Below are 15962 nucleotides of genomic sequence, written 5' to 3'. Positions count from 1 at the left end.
TCTCCACACATTCTTTCAAGCAATTTGGCAAAGCGCTGGCTAATGGCGAGCGCTTTTATGGAGCAAGCGGTGATTGGTAGCAGCGCACGGGACCTTGAAGACCCTGGCCACGGCCCAAATTCATCATCGGTGTACTCTCGTCTGAAATGCCGTGTGCTCGAGGATTTAAACCCACAGAGGTACCCCCCCCCACCCCACCACCACCACCACATCTTCCCCAGGTGGTCCCCCCCCCCCCCCCACACGCTCACACGGGACGAAGCGCGGAAGAGAGTTGCACATGGAACGTCAAACACTTGTCTCCGTGTTCTCAATGCAGCGCCCCTCCCCATCAATACCCCCCACCACTCCCGTGTCGCCTCTATATCAAATACAGAGATTTCCAGCTCAAACGAGCATGTCTCGTTTGACAGCCCTGCAGCAGCCAGTGGTGGGAATTCATCATTGCTGTGGCAAGGGCGAGTCTACCCCAAAAGACAATCTCTGTTGACTCCCTCCTACAAAGCGGGTGCTCATTTTATCCACCCCAGAGAGGGGATGATGGGCCGAGTCGACCCCCCCCCGACCCCATCCATCAGATTTGAACTCGCGACCTTCCGTTCGCGAGCCGCTCACTCTGCCGCTGGGGCATCTCCCTATATACAGCGCACACCATAAAAACACGAATTTGTCGTTGCGATAGAGACTGTACATGGGTCAATACAATTTTTTTTGCGGAGGAGGAGAGGGTAATTAAAAGATTAAAAAAAAATATAACATTCAGTGTGTGGAAAGAGGAACTAAAAAACGTTCCAGTGAAGAGGGCCTCGATTAACCACCGGCTCTCTCTCTCTCTTTGCAAGGCACACGCGGGGCCAGGGGCTCTCTTCCGCTCGGAGGGCGCCGTCGCGCGACAGTGGACGTGGAAAAATCTCCCAGCGAGAAAGTGGGATCCGGTGACTCCACACGAGTGGACGAGCGGAGGGGTGGGGGGGGGTATTGAGAAACGAGGAGGTCGTGGCGATGGCATCTGGAAACACAATACAAGGATCCCCCCGCCCCCCTTCCCCCCGCCGTGCCCTCTCCACTGCCGTAGGAACGATCGCCAATGTTTAATGTTTAACACCAACCCACACGGTTTTTGTTCTCTGTAAAAAAAGCCGCCGTCAAAAACGCTCTTCGTCTTATTGCCCCACACGACGCACGCCAATCGGCCGCTCTCGATCCGCGGCTGACGGTCGCCGCAAGCCCCTTGGCGTCAGTTAGCACCGTGCCCCGGGACACGCTCCACACAGCTGGACCCCGGCACATGACCAAGGCGCCCGCCCGCCGCCTCCGGCAGTAGCCGCTGGCGCCGCGGTGTGCTACGAGAGCGACCGAAACGCATCGGTCGATCGCGGCGTCGGCTTGGCAGCGCGCGCGGGTTGGCTAAGGTGGCGCGAGAGGGCCCGAGCCTACGCTTGCTCGTGTGTTATTATTTAAGGGCGCGCGCAATTGGCAGCCACGAGTAATTATTATTAAAATCGGCCGAGGCCCGCGCGTACGCTGTGTGCGCAGGTGCACGCAGCGAAGCGAATTCTACGCTGTCAAATTATATATGTAAAAAAAATCAGATATATAAACGATCGGTTTCTTGAAACGATTGCGCGGAGCGCCGCCGTGCGGAGTGGGCAAAGCGAAGAGTTTGCAGCTGCGCCCGCGTCATTGCATAGCAAGGTTAACTCCCACCACCGGCACGACCGCCGTGCCGGCATTCCGGAATCGCAGCACACGTTTTGTGTTTTTCGTTTGGAACTCGCCCCAGCCCGTCGTGCTGCTCTGCAAGCCCGCTCGGAGCGATGACGGGTTTCACGAACACGTCACGCTTTCACGGGCCGCTCGTGGTTGTTGCCGTGCGGCTCCGAGTTCACGCTTTCATTTTATCCGTCAACTCGCTCTCTTCCGTTACAAAAAGTCCCCGCCTGGATTTGCGCGACTCTTCTCTTGGTGCAAAGTTGATGCTTTGTGGGTTCATCCGTCATGGCTCTCGCGAGGGTGGATGCGTCTAGTGGTCGGGACGCAGCGGCGCTGTACTGTCACAGTTCACGGACGATGTTTTACGCCCGCTCAGCTTCATGACTTGCCAAGTGGTTCCTTGAAGTAAAGTATTGACTGCACCGACGCCCTCTCTGTTGCACACGATTCTGAGAGGGCATCAGGCGACGGAGCTGCGGCTTCAAAAGATTATGGACGCAAGGTATCCCCCCATTGTCACTCTGCTGTTGATCGGAAATCAAGAGGAAAGTCTCACACAGATGGGAGTCTTGCACCTGCCAATAAATTCCTGCAGATTGTGCAATACCTATAACCATTTACGGATTATATCATTAATAACAGACGATAATGATAATAGACTAAGCATCTGACGTGCTGCGATGATAAGCGGCAAATCACAGCTCGGCCTTGATGGAGAGTTCATTCGCCGTCGGCCCGTCGCTGTCCTCCAGAAGCGCCGTCTCGTCAGAATCCTCTTCTTCCTTCTGCTGCCCAGCGGCATGCTGGGAGCCCAAGGGGGGGGGCAGCACTTGGTGATGATGCTGCACAGCACTCTGGGAGGCCGGCGAGAGGCTGCCCGCAGCGTAGGGGGCGCCGGCGTGGGCGTAACGCTGCTGCTGCTGCTGCTGCGGTGGCGGCGGCCCATCGCGCCCCCCGTAATCGCCCATCTCCTCGTCGCCGTCATCATCGTCGTCCCCCTCGTCGCCGTCTTGCCGCAGCAGCGGCGTGTTGGAGCTCTGGTTGGAGCTGGCCGTGGAGGTGATGTGACCGTCGGCCCCTCCGTGGCCGTGGACTCCCGCCGCCGGCCCCGCCGACGCTGCGTGGTGGGCCCGCTCGGCGTGCGAGGAAGCGCCGTGACCCGTGCTGGTCGACCCGCTGGCGCTGCTGTGGGAACGGCTCGTCTTGCTCGCGCTGGCGCTCACGCTGGCCACGGGGCAGGCCGTTCCGTGGTGCTGCAACGCCGGGTGGTACGGCGGGTAGTGCGCCGCAGCCGCCGCGGCCACCGCCGCCGCCGCCGCGCTGTTGGGTAGAGCGTACCGGCCGGAGTAAGCTACAGCAGCAGCCTGCGCCGCCGGGTGGCCGCCCGGCATGGGGTAACCGTAGTGGTGGTAAAACTGCGGGTGCTGCTGCTGGTGCTGCTGCTGGTGCTGCTGGTGCTGCTGCGGGTGCTGCTGCTGGTGGTGCTGCTGGTGGTGCTGCTGGTGGTGCTGCAGGTGCGGCACGGGCGGGTACTGCGGCTGCATGGCCATGGGCCCTGCGTAGTTGCTCAGTGAGCTGGCGCTCAGCGACGTGGTCTGCGTTGTGTTGGCCGACCCGGAGGCCGACAGCGAGCGGCTGGCGACGCCGCCGCCGCCGCCGCCTCTCCGCCGCCGCCCATGGCGTCCCACGGCCCCGGCGCTCCCAGCGCCATCGACGGCTTCCCGGCGCTCGTCGCCTCCCAACGGCCGTTCGCCACGCCGGCGGCCGCCCCATCCTGGACCCAGTCCCGGGCGCCGCACGGGAGGCCGTTGGGCGCGCCCCACTCCCTTCCGGCGGCGCCGTTCCCTTGCCACTCGCGGCCCGCCGCCGCCTGGCCGTTCGCTGGCCAGCCGCCCCCGGGCCCGGCGGGCGCCACGGCGGCGGGGCCGGCGCAGGAGGCCTCCCAGAAGGCGCGGACGCGGGCGTGGACGTCGGCGAAGCGGGGCCGCTTGGCGGGCGCCTCCTGCCAGCATTCGCGCATCAGCGCGTAGACGCAGGGCGGGCAGTCGTCGGGGCACGAGAGGAGACGGCGCGCGCCCAGCGCCGTCACCACCTCGGCGTCGGGGCGGCCCCCGTAGGGCCGCTGGCCCCAGGAGAAGACCTCCCAGAGGAGCACGCCGTAGGACCACACGTCCGACTCTGGGGAGAACTGTCCGCGGAACACCACCTCGGGCGGCGCCCAGCGCACGGGCAGCGGCGAGTTGGGGCGCACGCGCACGTAGTCCGAGCTGTAGGCGGCGCGCGCCAGGCCCAGGTCGCAGATCTTCACGTGGAGGCGCTCGCACACGAGGATGTTGCGGGCCGCCAGGTCCCTGTGTGGTCACAAATCGCTCGGTTGGGATGGTGCGTGCGGCCGCAATTGTACCACCGCCTGCCCCCCCCCGCTACCAGCCGAGTGGCTGCTCACTCAGTGTGTGCCACACAGGGGGTGCCTTTACACTTTTGCCATGAGAAATCATTATTATTAATATTACAGGCACCAAGGGCCGCTGGGGCCCGGCCCTGCCCGGCCCGGCCCTACGTGTGAGCGTAGACTCACCTGTGGACAAAGTGTCGCGAGGCCAGGTACTCCATTCCGGCCGCCACCTGCGTGGAGAAGCAGAGCAGCTCGCGGCGCTCCAGCACGGGGAAGCCGAGCACCTCGCCGCCGCCTCCTCCTCCTCCGCCGCCGCCGCTCCCGCTGCCGCTGCCCTCCTGGTTGCTGCGCCGCCCGGCCGCCGTCGCCGCCGAGATGAGGAACTCGCGCAGGTCGGTGGCCCCGCCGGCGCCGCCCGCCCCGCACGCCGGGTACTCGAACACGAGGCACGGCGGCTGCTGCTGCTGCGGCGGCGCCGGCGGCGGCGACACGACGCCCAGCAGGGCGCACACGTTGGGGTGCGCCAAGCGCGCCCATCAGGCGGGCCTCGTGCAGGAACTCCTGCGAGCGAGCGAGCGCATGCGGCGGCCGTCAGCGCGCTGCGCCACAAACCCACGGCAACCCGGGTTCGATTCCCGGGTCACGGACAAACAACTTTGACGATTCATCTTCTTGGTTCTTTCGGTAAAGTCACGTAGAATGGAAATAATAATAAGATAATAAAATAAAACATAAGATAATTCGCACGACGTTTCGGCCACGAAACGTTGTGAGAATTATCTTATTATGTTTTTTTTTTATTTCCATTCTACGTCACTTTACCGAAAGAACCAAGAAGATGAATCCCTGCAGTCACGAAAGCTTAAAATCGAAATTTAACTTTGACGATATTCCGAACCGGTCCTGGGCCTCCCCTAGGTCGACTCGGCCTCAAACGAGTACCTGTTGCGATGTGTAAACATTAGCGCTGGGGAGAAAAATGCGGCTGAGGCCACCCGCTTCAATGCCCTGCTGCAGTCTAGCCAGGGGAAGGCTCACCAGTGGCAGCTGTCCCGATGGGGCACAAGATGTGACGCAGCATTTCCCTGCACCTACTTTGCGCTGCCCGCTCTCATGAGAATTAAACGTTGGTTTTGACCATCATACGACGAATATTACTCTCATATAGCAGAGTGGCTAGGAGAGTGCTGCCCCTTTACTGCGTGCGGGCCAGACTGCTGTCACTTGGAATGATCTCAAAGTTATATCCGTGATTATCCACTTTCGTGGTCCATTCTCTATCTCGACGAGTTGCACAACCGTACGAGAGATCCGAATGTACTCTGTCTCGTAACGAGAAAGTGCAATCGGCCTGAAATTGAGCAGGAGAAAAAAAAAATCGGCCCAAAAAAAAAAAGAACAAAAACTCGGGGAGTTTGTAAATGGACAAGCGAGCGAGCGCGGGTGTGAGGGGTTTCGAACACCATCGTGGTATAGCACACGACAGTGTCCTCTGCTGCTTGCCGGGATCGCCGGAGCCCGGAAGCGCCCCCCCCCCTCCCCCCTCGATTCAAGAGACTCACAGAAACCATCACAACGATCCCAGCGCCAATGTAAAGTGCCAGTGCCAAGGACAACTTCACCGTCAATGTCATCACCATCGTCATCACCATCGCCGTCGTTTTCACAATCACCGTTACACCATCATCATCATCAACGTCGCCATCATCATCATCATCATCGCGCTCGTGCCGTTCTGTGCGACCCGCACCTGCCAGAGTCGCGCGTCACTGGGGTCCCGCAGCGTCTTAACGGCGACTTGCTGGGGGGCGGCCGCGGAGCTCCCGGGATGCTGGGGGGGCTGGCAGGGCCCCCCGGCTGACGAGGGCCCCCCGGGCAGGTAGAGCACCCCCCGGTAGACCTTGCCGAAGGGGACCTCGCCGAGCTCCTCCAGGATCTGCAGCGACGAGGGGGGCAGCTCTCTCAGCTTGAGCTGCGGCGACAGGAAGCCAGGGAACACGACGCGAGAAGGTCAAGAAGCCGCCCCGCGCAATTCCTCGCTCGTGCCGCCGTCGGCGGAAGGGGCACACGGGCACCGTAGGGAGACCTTTCAGAGGCGACGTGGTTGACTCGTTCGCGTCGGCCAGACGTCTCGGAGAAAGAGGAGGTGGTGGGAAGTGTACCCACGCTTTACCACGCAATAGGCAATCCGACGATTGACTGTGAAGTACACGGCTGGGTAGCGAGGAGGCAGCAGCGGGCAGGAGGGAACATGCAATCGAACGTGTGACCTCGATGTATGTTGAACTAATTTCGCAGCATATGTAGCCAACCACGCTAGATCGGAGGTACGGGGAAGGACAACAAACTAACACAAACATCCGTTCTTAAGAAATGAGTTTTCATTTGCGAGTGTGGTCATGGTAACCATCACGGCAATGGAACAAAATATAAATACATATTACACATGCAACAACGTACTATATATATAAATACATTAAAAGGAAATTGATATTTCGCTGCAGAAATCCACGCACGTGAGAGCCAGCTCCATGGAGCTTTCTGGGAAGCGTGCGTGTTATTCTTTCTCTTCGGCCCGTTCCTGGAAATCTTATTTTTTTGAAAACCTGCGGCTGGAGTTGCCGCAGCAGGTGAGAGAGGCAGAGAGAGACGCAGGCAGGAGAGGCAGAGAGGCAGGCGGCAGAGGGCAGGCGGCAGGGTGAGAGAGAGGCGGGAGAGGGAGAGGCAGGTGGCAGAGAGCCAAGCGAACTCCCCGGAGACATGGTCCGACTCTGCTGTGGCACGGGGCAGGTACCGGCACCGCAGCCGCCGCATCTGCACCGGCTGGGGGGGGGGGAGTGGTGGCTGCTCAGCACCACATTCAGACCAATGGCTCATAGGACCACAGATCCCAGATTGGGATTCAAATTTTATGAACAATCCCAGAAACTTAAGTTCAATTCCCAGCCATAACTAACGTCTTGTGCGAGTGGGATTTGAACCAACTTAGGGCATCACCTGTCAGACCAGCCTTAATTGTATGTTGAGTCGATGTATGGTGAACCTCTTTCACACCGTACGTAGCCAAACGTGTTAATTGGGAGGTGCGGGGGAAGGACCATTAAACACAAAAAAGCAGTTTTAAAGAAATTACTTTTTGATCTAGATGGATTCAAAAGCGCATAGCTCCAGTTGCTTCCTAATTAAAACGGTGCGGCGTGGAACCATCAGCACTACGTACGGTGCTTGCCACACCATCCCGTTGTGCAGTTAACCCCGACCAGTCCGCATTGGTTACACGATGGCGCCTCTGCGTCTGTGTGCGTGTGTTGGCACTCCGCGCGGTTGCGCAACGGCCCTCTGGTCGCATTCACTTCAACAGGTCCCGGACGCATTTGCCGAGCCCCCTCCGAGGCAACCCGGCTGCGTGGTCAACGCTGGCCCAGCCCACGTCTCGCACTGCAGCGGCCATCCGCTCCTCCGCTCCCTCGCCGAGCCTCATGGACTCCATCGCGGGAGGGTCTCCCCTCCTGCCCAAGTCTTTCTTTAATCGCGCAGGTGCAGCGGGTCGCGCAGGTGCGTGTTGCGATGCGCTCACGCACGCGTAAGTAGAACGGTGGGGTGGGGGGGTGGGGAGGATTGGGGTGACCCCCCCGCATTCTCTCTCTCCCATTCCCCGCGAGATTCGGCGCGGCCCCGGCGAGGCCAGCCGTGCTCAGCCACGCCATTAAGCGGCGCCCCACGTGACCCCGCGTGACCCCGCCACCCGTCTCCTTAAGTGCCTCCACGTGTCGCCGTGGCCACTTATCGCAACCATCTGCTCCCGCCGAGGAGGAGGAGGAGGGTGTTTAAGCCAGAACCCGAGCTCCGTCACAACACAGGGACGACTTTCGTGTAAATCGGGCGCCCATAAATCCCCGAGTGGAAGTCTGACCGAGTGGCCGGGCCGCCGGGACAAACGTGCGCAGACACGCGCGTGCGTGCGCGTAAACATCCGTTAGCGTGTCGACCTCCCGGGCACGCGGCTAAACGCTCTCGAGAACAAGCGCCGACCCTGCCCTCCCCCCCCCCCCTTTCGCGGGTGCCCGCAGCCCCAACACATTCTCGCCGTCATCGGTAGCCATGACCCATCCACTGCTGGATGACGGTCTGCCAAAGACACTCTCAGCCGACGCTCTCAGCCGACGCTCTCAGCCGACGCTCTCAGCCGACCCCCTCCGCGTGGAAGTAGCACGAGGCGGAGAGTAACGTGGAGGGAGAGGTGCTGGACCATGGCTCGCCGCCACGTGGGATGTCGCCATCCCGTCACGGACGCGCGCGACACAGCAACCCATCCAGCTCCTGCACAGGAGCAGACGATTTCGCTCCATCTCCGTGCCGGGTGCTCAGGCGAGCGACTCCCCCCCCACGATATGAGGCTCGTCCCCGCTAGCGACTTTTGCCACCCGGGTCCACTCGGCTTGAGTGACGGTGTCCCCAACTCAGCACGTTCACTCGGCCTCGTGCTCGTCTCCCTGCCGCGGAGTTTAGTTCCCCGCTCGCGACTCCTCCGCTCTTCTTTCGCGCACTTCACAGGCCTCGGTGCCACTTTCATTGCCTCCGATCCACGTGCCGCAGCGAGAAACATTTTCGCGCCACTGTGTTGGCAGCAGCGCGCAAGGTGTGGACCGCGAAAACTCACGAGGGCCAAGAACGCCGCACACCGTGGGAGAAAACACCGACGCATGGCAGGCGATGATCTGTGCAGTGGCCCTTACTCATCGCAGGGCGACGGTGGCAGGAGAGTAATCGCCATTGTCTATCGCAGGACACGTCGCAGCGAGCAAGCGCAAAGATCGTGCGTTCGCGAGGAGCGGGCGAGGAGGTGACGGCACGCGGGAGAGCAGCGCCGGGAATTCCGCGAGCGGCACCCTCGCGCGTAGGGGGAGGGTGGGTGGGGGATGCAGGGGGTGGGGGGGGGCCTGGGGGGGGGCCCTGGGGGGGGCCCTTCGAGCCGGCTCGACGCCGGCTCGACGCCGGCTCGACGCCGGCTCGACGCCGGCTCGACGCCGGCTCGACGCCGGCTCGACGCCGGCTCGACGCCGGCTCGACGCCGGCTCGACGCCGGCTCGACGCCGGCTCGACGCCGGCTCGACGCCGGCTCGACGCCGGCTCGACGCCGGCTCGACGCCTCAAAGTGTCCTGCGAAACTCCGCATACGAGCTCGCAAACGCACACGCACGCACGCAGCTGGCATGTAAATCGAAGTGGTAGAGTGGGACCGCGAGTGTAATTAAATGCCGGAGGTGTATTTTATGCGCCGATGCCGATCGTTTCGCCCAACATCTGTTTTTGTACTCTCCCCACTGCGGCAGCCGCCGGGAGAGACCGTTCTCCCGGCCACGAGCACCACGGGGTCCACTGGTTCCTTATTGCCGCCAAAACCGCGGCACCACGGCACCTCCGCCGGAGCACGTGGGGCCAGGCGAGTCCCGCCAAGGCAACCGCCCGGCCTCCCTCACCTGCTTGTGCGGCGTGAGCAGCGACAGCTCCATGTCGTGGCGCGCCACCGGCTTGGCCTGCGAGCGGGGCGACGCCGCCGACGACTTGCGCTGGTTGCGGCAGACGCAGACGAGGAAGAAGAGCAGCGCGACCAGCGCCGGCACGGCCAGGCTGGGGATGAGGATGTACACGATCTCCATCTTGTTGTTCTCGCGCGGAGCTGCGCGCGCGCACACACACGACAGCAGCAGCCACCGTCACTACCGCGGGTCGCCGTTCCCGCTTGTCGATTCCCCACCCAACCCGTGCCGAGGACTCGACTCCATGTACTTCCCGGTCAGCCGAGGCCTATTAGTACTGTACAGTCTCCTGCGATGAAGTCGAACACAGCAATAGCGCACCTCTGGTTGGCACGGTTGGCTACGTACGGTGCGAAAGAAGGTCAACGTACGTGTGCATACCGGTCCCAGGTCTCGGTGCAAAAAAAATTCCTGCCGCCTGAATGCAGCCCTGCGCCACGCACTCATTTACAGCCGAGGATACTTAAGGGAGGGCCCCCGTGCCGGGTTCTGAGACAGCACTCCCCTGATGATGTCAAGCGGAGGCCGGGAATTGAACTCTGATCTCACGGTTTGTAGTGCACGGTGCACACACCCGGCTGCGTCACCCCTGCTCACACAGAGTAGCGACAACAGTGACGACCACGACGGCGACAACAGTGACGACAACGATGACAACGATGAAGACTACGACAATGACAATGATGACAACAGCGATGACAACGATGATGACGACAACAGTGACGACAACAGTGACGACAACGACAACAACAAAGACGACAACGATGATGACAACAGCGACGACAACAACGACAACAGCGACGACAACAACAACAACAGCGACGACAACAACAACAGCGATGACAACAACAACAACAGTGACGACGACGACGACGCGCGGTCGCCATTCACCACCGAGTCGACTTTTTTTTTCTTTCCCCACAGAAAATCGCCGGCGTCGCTTGCGCCGCCGGCGGGGGCACGTGTTGCTCATTAGCGGCGGCCGCCAGAGCGCCGATTCATAAACCCGGAGCCTCAATTCATTCGACCTCTTGCCGCAGTAGTAGCAGCAGCACTACAATCACTACCAGCACCAGCAGAAGAAGCTGCCTCGGCCTCTGCAACAGCAGCAGCACCTCCACCAGCAGCAACAGCAGCAGCTACACCACCAGCAGCAGCACCAACAGCAACAACACCACCACCAGCAGCAACACCACCACCACCACCACCAGCAGCAGCACCAACAGCAACAACACCACCACCAGCAGCAGCACCAACAGCAACAACACCACCACCAGCAGCAACACCACCACCACCAGCACCAACAGCAACAGCACCACCACCAGCAGCAACACCACCACCACCAGCAGCAGCACCACCACCACCAGCAGCAACACCACCACCAGCAGCAGCACCACCACCACCAGCAGTAGCACCACCACCACCAGCAGCACCACCAGCACCACCAGAAGTAGCACCACCAGAAGCAGCACCAGCAGCAACACCAACAACACCTCCACCACCAGCAGCAGCAGCAGCAGCACCACCACCACCAGCAACACCAGCAGCACCACCAGCACCACCACCAGCAGCAAAACTTCCCATTGTACAGCTCCTCACACTTTCTCTACCGCCCGGCCTTGTGGAGACAAAGATAAAGCAGTTCCCCTCACCCATGCACACGCCGTTGGCGAAAGCGCCTATGAAGGCCGGCATGGCACAGGAGGGGCCGGGGTGGTGTGTGACCTGCCCCGCACCCAGCTGCCTTCGTCTCCCCAAGTCCGATGTTTTACAACAAGGCCCCACCGCCCATTTAAGGCCGGGTCGCCCTAGTCGAGTCCCAGGACCGGTCGAGATACTCGCCACCGACGGGGCCCCCCAGGTGAACCTGGACGGCGGGGGGCGGCGGGGGAGGGGGGCACACCCTCTTGGGGCCAGTGCAAGACCCCCACTCTCTGCTCCACGTTGGTGGGAAACAAAGGGGAAAGCGGGTGGGGGGGGATCAAAAACGCGCGCTTGGCTCGGCGGCGGAGCGCGGATTCCTTTCCCCTCGCTTTTGAACCGAACCTGGAAGATCTGGGCACGGTGGGGGGGGGGGGATCATGAAAATGTGAGCGCCAGTGCAAAAAACCAGACCCCGCACCCATGCTGTGACAACACTTAATATTGAGGTGCACGTAAATTTGAACTTGTGCAGTCTTTCTTGTCTCTCTCTCTCTCATTCTTCCCCGGCTGTGTCTGGGCGGCTGGAATTTCCGACCGGGGCCAGCATGTCAGCCCTCATCGGGAGAGGTCATCCGTCAAACGCCGGGCGGGCAGCAGACTGAGCCCACAGCTGCACTGGGTTTTCGATGTGACCTGCCCCCTCACCCCACTCCCCCCCCCCGTCACACCCCCCCCCCCCACCTTCGCACACTCTTCCTTCTTACCCACCCTTCTCTGGTGTCTCCCTATCCATCCCCACTCACCGCCATCTCTCCTGTAGCTGCCCTTGCGAGCCCCCCCCCACTTCCCTCTGCCCCCCCCCCTCCCCCCTCATTCCGCCCCTCCCTCGGTTCGGCGCTGTGTGTTGTGGGGGGGGGGTGATTCATGCGCAGAACGGGGAGATTGACAGGAGGGGGGCGGGGGAGGAGCCCAGATTGAGAGTGACAGGAGAGAGGAGGAGCTGGGATGGAGAGAGGAGAGAGATGGGCTTGGGGTGGCGTGGCGGTGCGGGTGGCCGTGAGCTCGCCTCAAATGTACCGTTAAGAGGGTTGAACGTGAGGCAAGCGACCTCCTCCACTCTGCCTGGAACCCTGCATCACCCCCCCCCCCCAATGCCGCCCCACCCCCCCACGAACAACAGAGAGCGGCATTCGGGATGCAGCGGTGGTTGGGCTCTGGCGGGCAGAGCCTGCTTGCTCAGAATCTACGAGGACCACGGTGACCGAGCATGCCCGGTGGAAGCCCCCCCCCACCCTCGCTCCTTGTCAAAGGCAAAGGTGCAGCCCTGCAATCGCTCGCTCGCGCCACTGCTCGGCCGAAGGGCCTCCACTAGAGGGTGCTTTTGGCGAGTCCCTCCAGGAGACGGTATTTGGCGGCCTACTCTGTCCGCACTGGACAGATGTCTATGAAGGAGGTGGTAGTCGCCACACCTTAGCCCACCCCCACCGCACGACTAACCGTGGATGTGACCATTTACACCACTGGGGGTGGACAGAGGTGATCGGCGGGGTTGGGGGGGGGAGGCGGAATTTAAGAAACTCGTCCCCACTGTTTCAACGGCCGCGCGCGCCGGGAGATGGAGTCAAACCGGCGACCTCTGGATTGCAAGTCCGGTGTGGTGGCCGAATGTCACACCGCCGCTGTGGCAGCATCCCGACAGCCCGAGTAGAAAGTCGGGCGGAAAAAATCGGACACTTTTGATATCCTTTGGGTGGCGGCAGCCGCGGCGTGGCTAATGCACCGCGTGTGTTACCAACCCAGCAGACAACCCGAGTTCAATTCCCGGCCACGGTTATCATCAGTTGCGAGCGATATCTGAAACGGTTCTTTGCATACCCCATCGTCAGAGCCATGCGTGCACGTACGTTGAACTTCTTTTGCACCGTATGTAGCCAACCACGCTTATGAGAGGTGCAGGAAGTGGGGAGGGGCACCAGGAGCCATGCTTTGTAACACACGCTTGTGCGCGCTTGCTCGCTGGCGACGAGCTTCCGAATAAAAATTTCCGCGCTTCATAACTCGACAACGGAGGGCCCCCTGCGCCCCCGGAAAAAAAATTGTGGGGGAATGCTCATTCATGAGCAAATGAAATCATCCCGCGGCCTAGGTGATCCTGTTGGACGCCGTGGTGGAATCTCCGCCTGAAACAGGAGCCGGTTTGTTCGGCGGAGGATAGAGACTGCGCGCGAGCGCAAGCACGGCGGCAACGTTTTCTGCTTAAACAGTGAATAATTGAAGCTCCTTAAAAAGGGAGGCAGTGGGGGGGGGGGCGGGGGGCAGCGGGTCAGGGCTCTCGGCTTCAGGGTCAACCTGCCGAGAAGAATGGGAGGCTCCTCACGGATGACAAATGAGATCAACGACCTCGACTCCGGTGGCTGTGCACGCGACAACGCTCCTCTGCGGGGCCCGGGCAGTCGCTGTTGTGGCTGCTGCCGCGACGCTTTGCGACATACGTGTACCGGAGGTCGCAAACGGGTTTTGATTCCTTACCCGTACCCGGCCGCACCAGGGTCGCAAACGGGTACCTGTACCCGTACCCGGCCGTACCCGTACACTACCCATACCCGGCCGGGTACGGGTATCGGGTACCCGATTGCGACCTCTGGGATGAAGCCATGTTTGCAGGCGCGGGTGGGTTGATTCTATGAACTTGAATTGTGAGAAGAGACAAGACGTTGGGAAATGAGTGACAAACAGTTATTCACCAGTGACTCACGGTCTACCCGTACCCGGCCGCACCAGGGTCGCAAACGGCTACCCGTACCCGGCCGGGTACGGGTAGCCGGTTATCGGGTAGGGTTCGGGTATCGGGTACCCGGTTGCGACCTCTGACGTGTACTCCTCGGAAGGGTTCAATGGGCGATAATAGCGTCAGGTCTGCGTAATCGAGAGGAGGGAAGAACCGACTGACGTTTAAGTGCTGGTTTTGAGCTGACTTTTAGCGCGGGTTTTTGTCCAAGTTTTGCGAAACATTTCCATCATCTTGGGCAACTGTCGGTAGAGCGAGTCGCGAGCGACACAACCTTGCACAGGTTCAATTCGTATCGGTGACCCCCCCCCCCCATTACCGGAGCCATCGTGCATCATTGCTTTCAACTTTCGTCTAAAAGAGTTATAAAACTGGAACACAATAAAACGCACATGCACACGATCTCCCATGTATGCGTTTTATAGTGTGTGCATTTGTGCCGCTGGCCACCCATGCCATCGTATGCCGTGGCGGCCTTCATAGGTGTTCGCTAACAGAACTTGCATTACGAGGGAGCTATGTACTTGTATGTGTGTGCACAAAAGGTATAAGTTTCAGGTTTACACATTTGAGATCTTCGCATATTTAAGAACATTTTTCTATCTTTTTGTTTTTTAGATAGAGATGATACTTATTGAATGTGTCTTCATGTTGGTCACCCAATGCTACATCTAGGCCCTACGACTTTTAAACATTTCCTGCTGAACCCATAAAAAGCCAGGAACTCATGCCGAGCATGCGCGCGTGTGTGCATGTGTGCGTGTGTGCGTGTGTGCGTGGAGCGGTCGTGTAGTGGTTAGCGCACTGAGCGACAAACCTGGCGACCCGAGTTCGAATTCCCGTTCATGGTCAACACCAGTGATGATTATTTGAACCGGTCCTGGGCCTCCCCTAGGTCGACTCGGCCTCAAATGAGTACCTGGTGTGGTGTGCAAACATCGCCACTAAGGAGACAAAGGCGGCCGGGCGTGGTGCTGGACACCCACCCTCTGGTGTACCGTTCCGGCCTTCATAGGTGCTCACAAACAGCACTCGCCCCATCAGTCTGTTAAAGCCATAGGGAAAGTGGGTGTTGATCTTTGCGTGTGCGTCTTTGCGTGTTCTACACTTGTGCATGATGGCAGGAGCTCGATGCCAATGTCGATGTCTCCTGGCCACGACGAGAGGGCTTCGGTGGGATCTTTGTCTGCGCGTGCGTGCGCGTGCGTGCGTGCGTGCGTGTCGCGGCCACTCACAGCAGGCCGGCACGTCGCACACCTCGGCGCGCACCGACTCGTCCAGCGTGAAGCACCAGGGCGCCTCGCGCTCGGCCCCGGGGTTGCGGCAGTACGCGTGGCCCCCCGCCAGCTCGGGGTGGCGCGCCGGCAGCAGCGCGTGGGCGTGCGGGTAGTGCGAGCTCCATGGCTGGCACTGGTGGCCCGAGCGCGTCACGCTCGCCGTGCCGCGGTACTCCACGCCGCTGGCGTTGAAGCACTTGTGGTCTGTCCGGCGAGAGGCGACAGGCTCGGGGTTACACGGTGGCCTAGAGGTCGCAAGGACGGTCGCGGCCTGGGCGACCTCCAGGTTAATTCATTGAATAGAGACCACTCTGCCCACCTGCCCGCCCGCCTAGCCCGCTCCCTGCCTTCCTCACCGGCTTTGTTCACCATGTGGTAAAATTTTAAGCTTTTCTACCTTGGTCAAAAATAATTGTTCTAGACTATGCCACCTTCCACTTGGTCGCTGAGTTCATCTCAACTCCGAGAAATTTCTGTTAGGGTCAAAGTTCCGGAGGCAGGGACGGGCATCAAGTGGCCCTTACTTCTCCGGCCCACTACCCATGAGCATCGCGGTTTCATCGGCACCTGCGTGCGAGCTGCAGAGAGGGTTTTCGTTATCCGGC

The 15962-nt window shown here is 60.6% G+C and overlaps 1 protein-coding gene across 1 annotated transcript in view; it reads right to left on the bottom strand.

Annotated features, from left to right (window-relative positions):
* Positions 1-252: 252 nt before the first annotated feature.
* LOC144947658 (inactive tyrosine-protein kinase transmembrane receptor ROR1-like) overlaps positions 253-15962 on the bottom strand; it is a 78683-nt gene continuing 62973 nt past the window's right edge. Inside the window, 8 exon segments of the mRNA XM_078876916.1 lie at positions 253-3348; positions 3589-3610; positions 3661-4064; positions 4292-4641; positions 4643-4669; positions 5859-6080; positions 9589-9788; positions 15316-15561. Coding sequence (XP_078733042.1) covers positions 2409-3348; positions 3589-3610; positions 3661-4064; positions 4292-4641; positions 4643-4669; positions 5859-6080; positions 9589-9788; positions 15316-15561 — 2411 coding nt within the window. The 3' untranslated portion in view covers positions 253-2408.

Source organism: Lampetra fluviatilis, chromosome 46, assembly GCF_964198595.1.
Source record: "Lampetra fluviatilis chromosome 46, kcLamFluv1.1, whole genome shotgun sequence".
NCBI classification, from domain to species: Eukaryota; Metazoa; Chordata; class Hyperoartia; order Petromyzontiformes; family Petromyzontidae; genus Lampetra; species Lampetra fluviatilis.
This window is presented reverse-complemented; position numbering and strand designations above follow the sequence as displayed.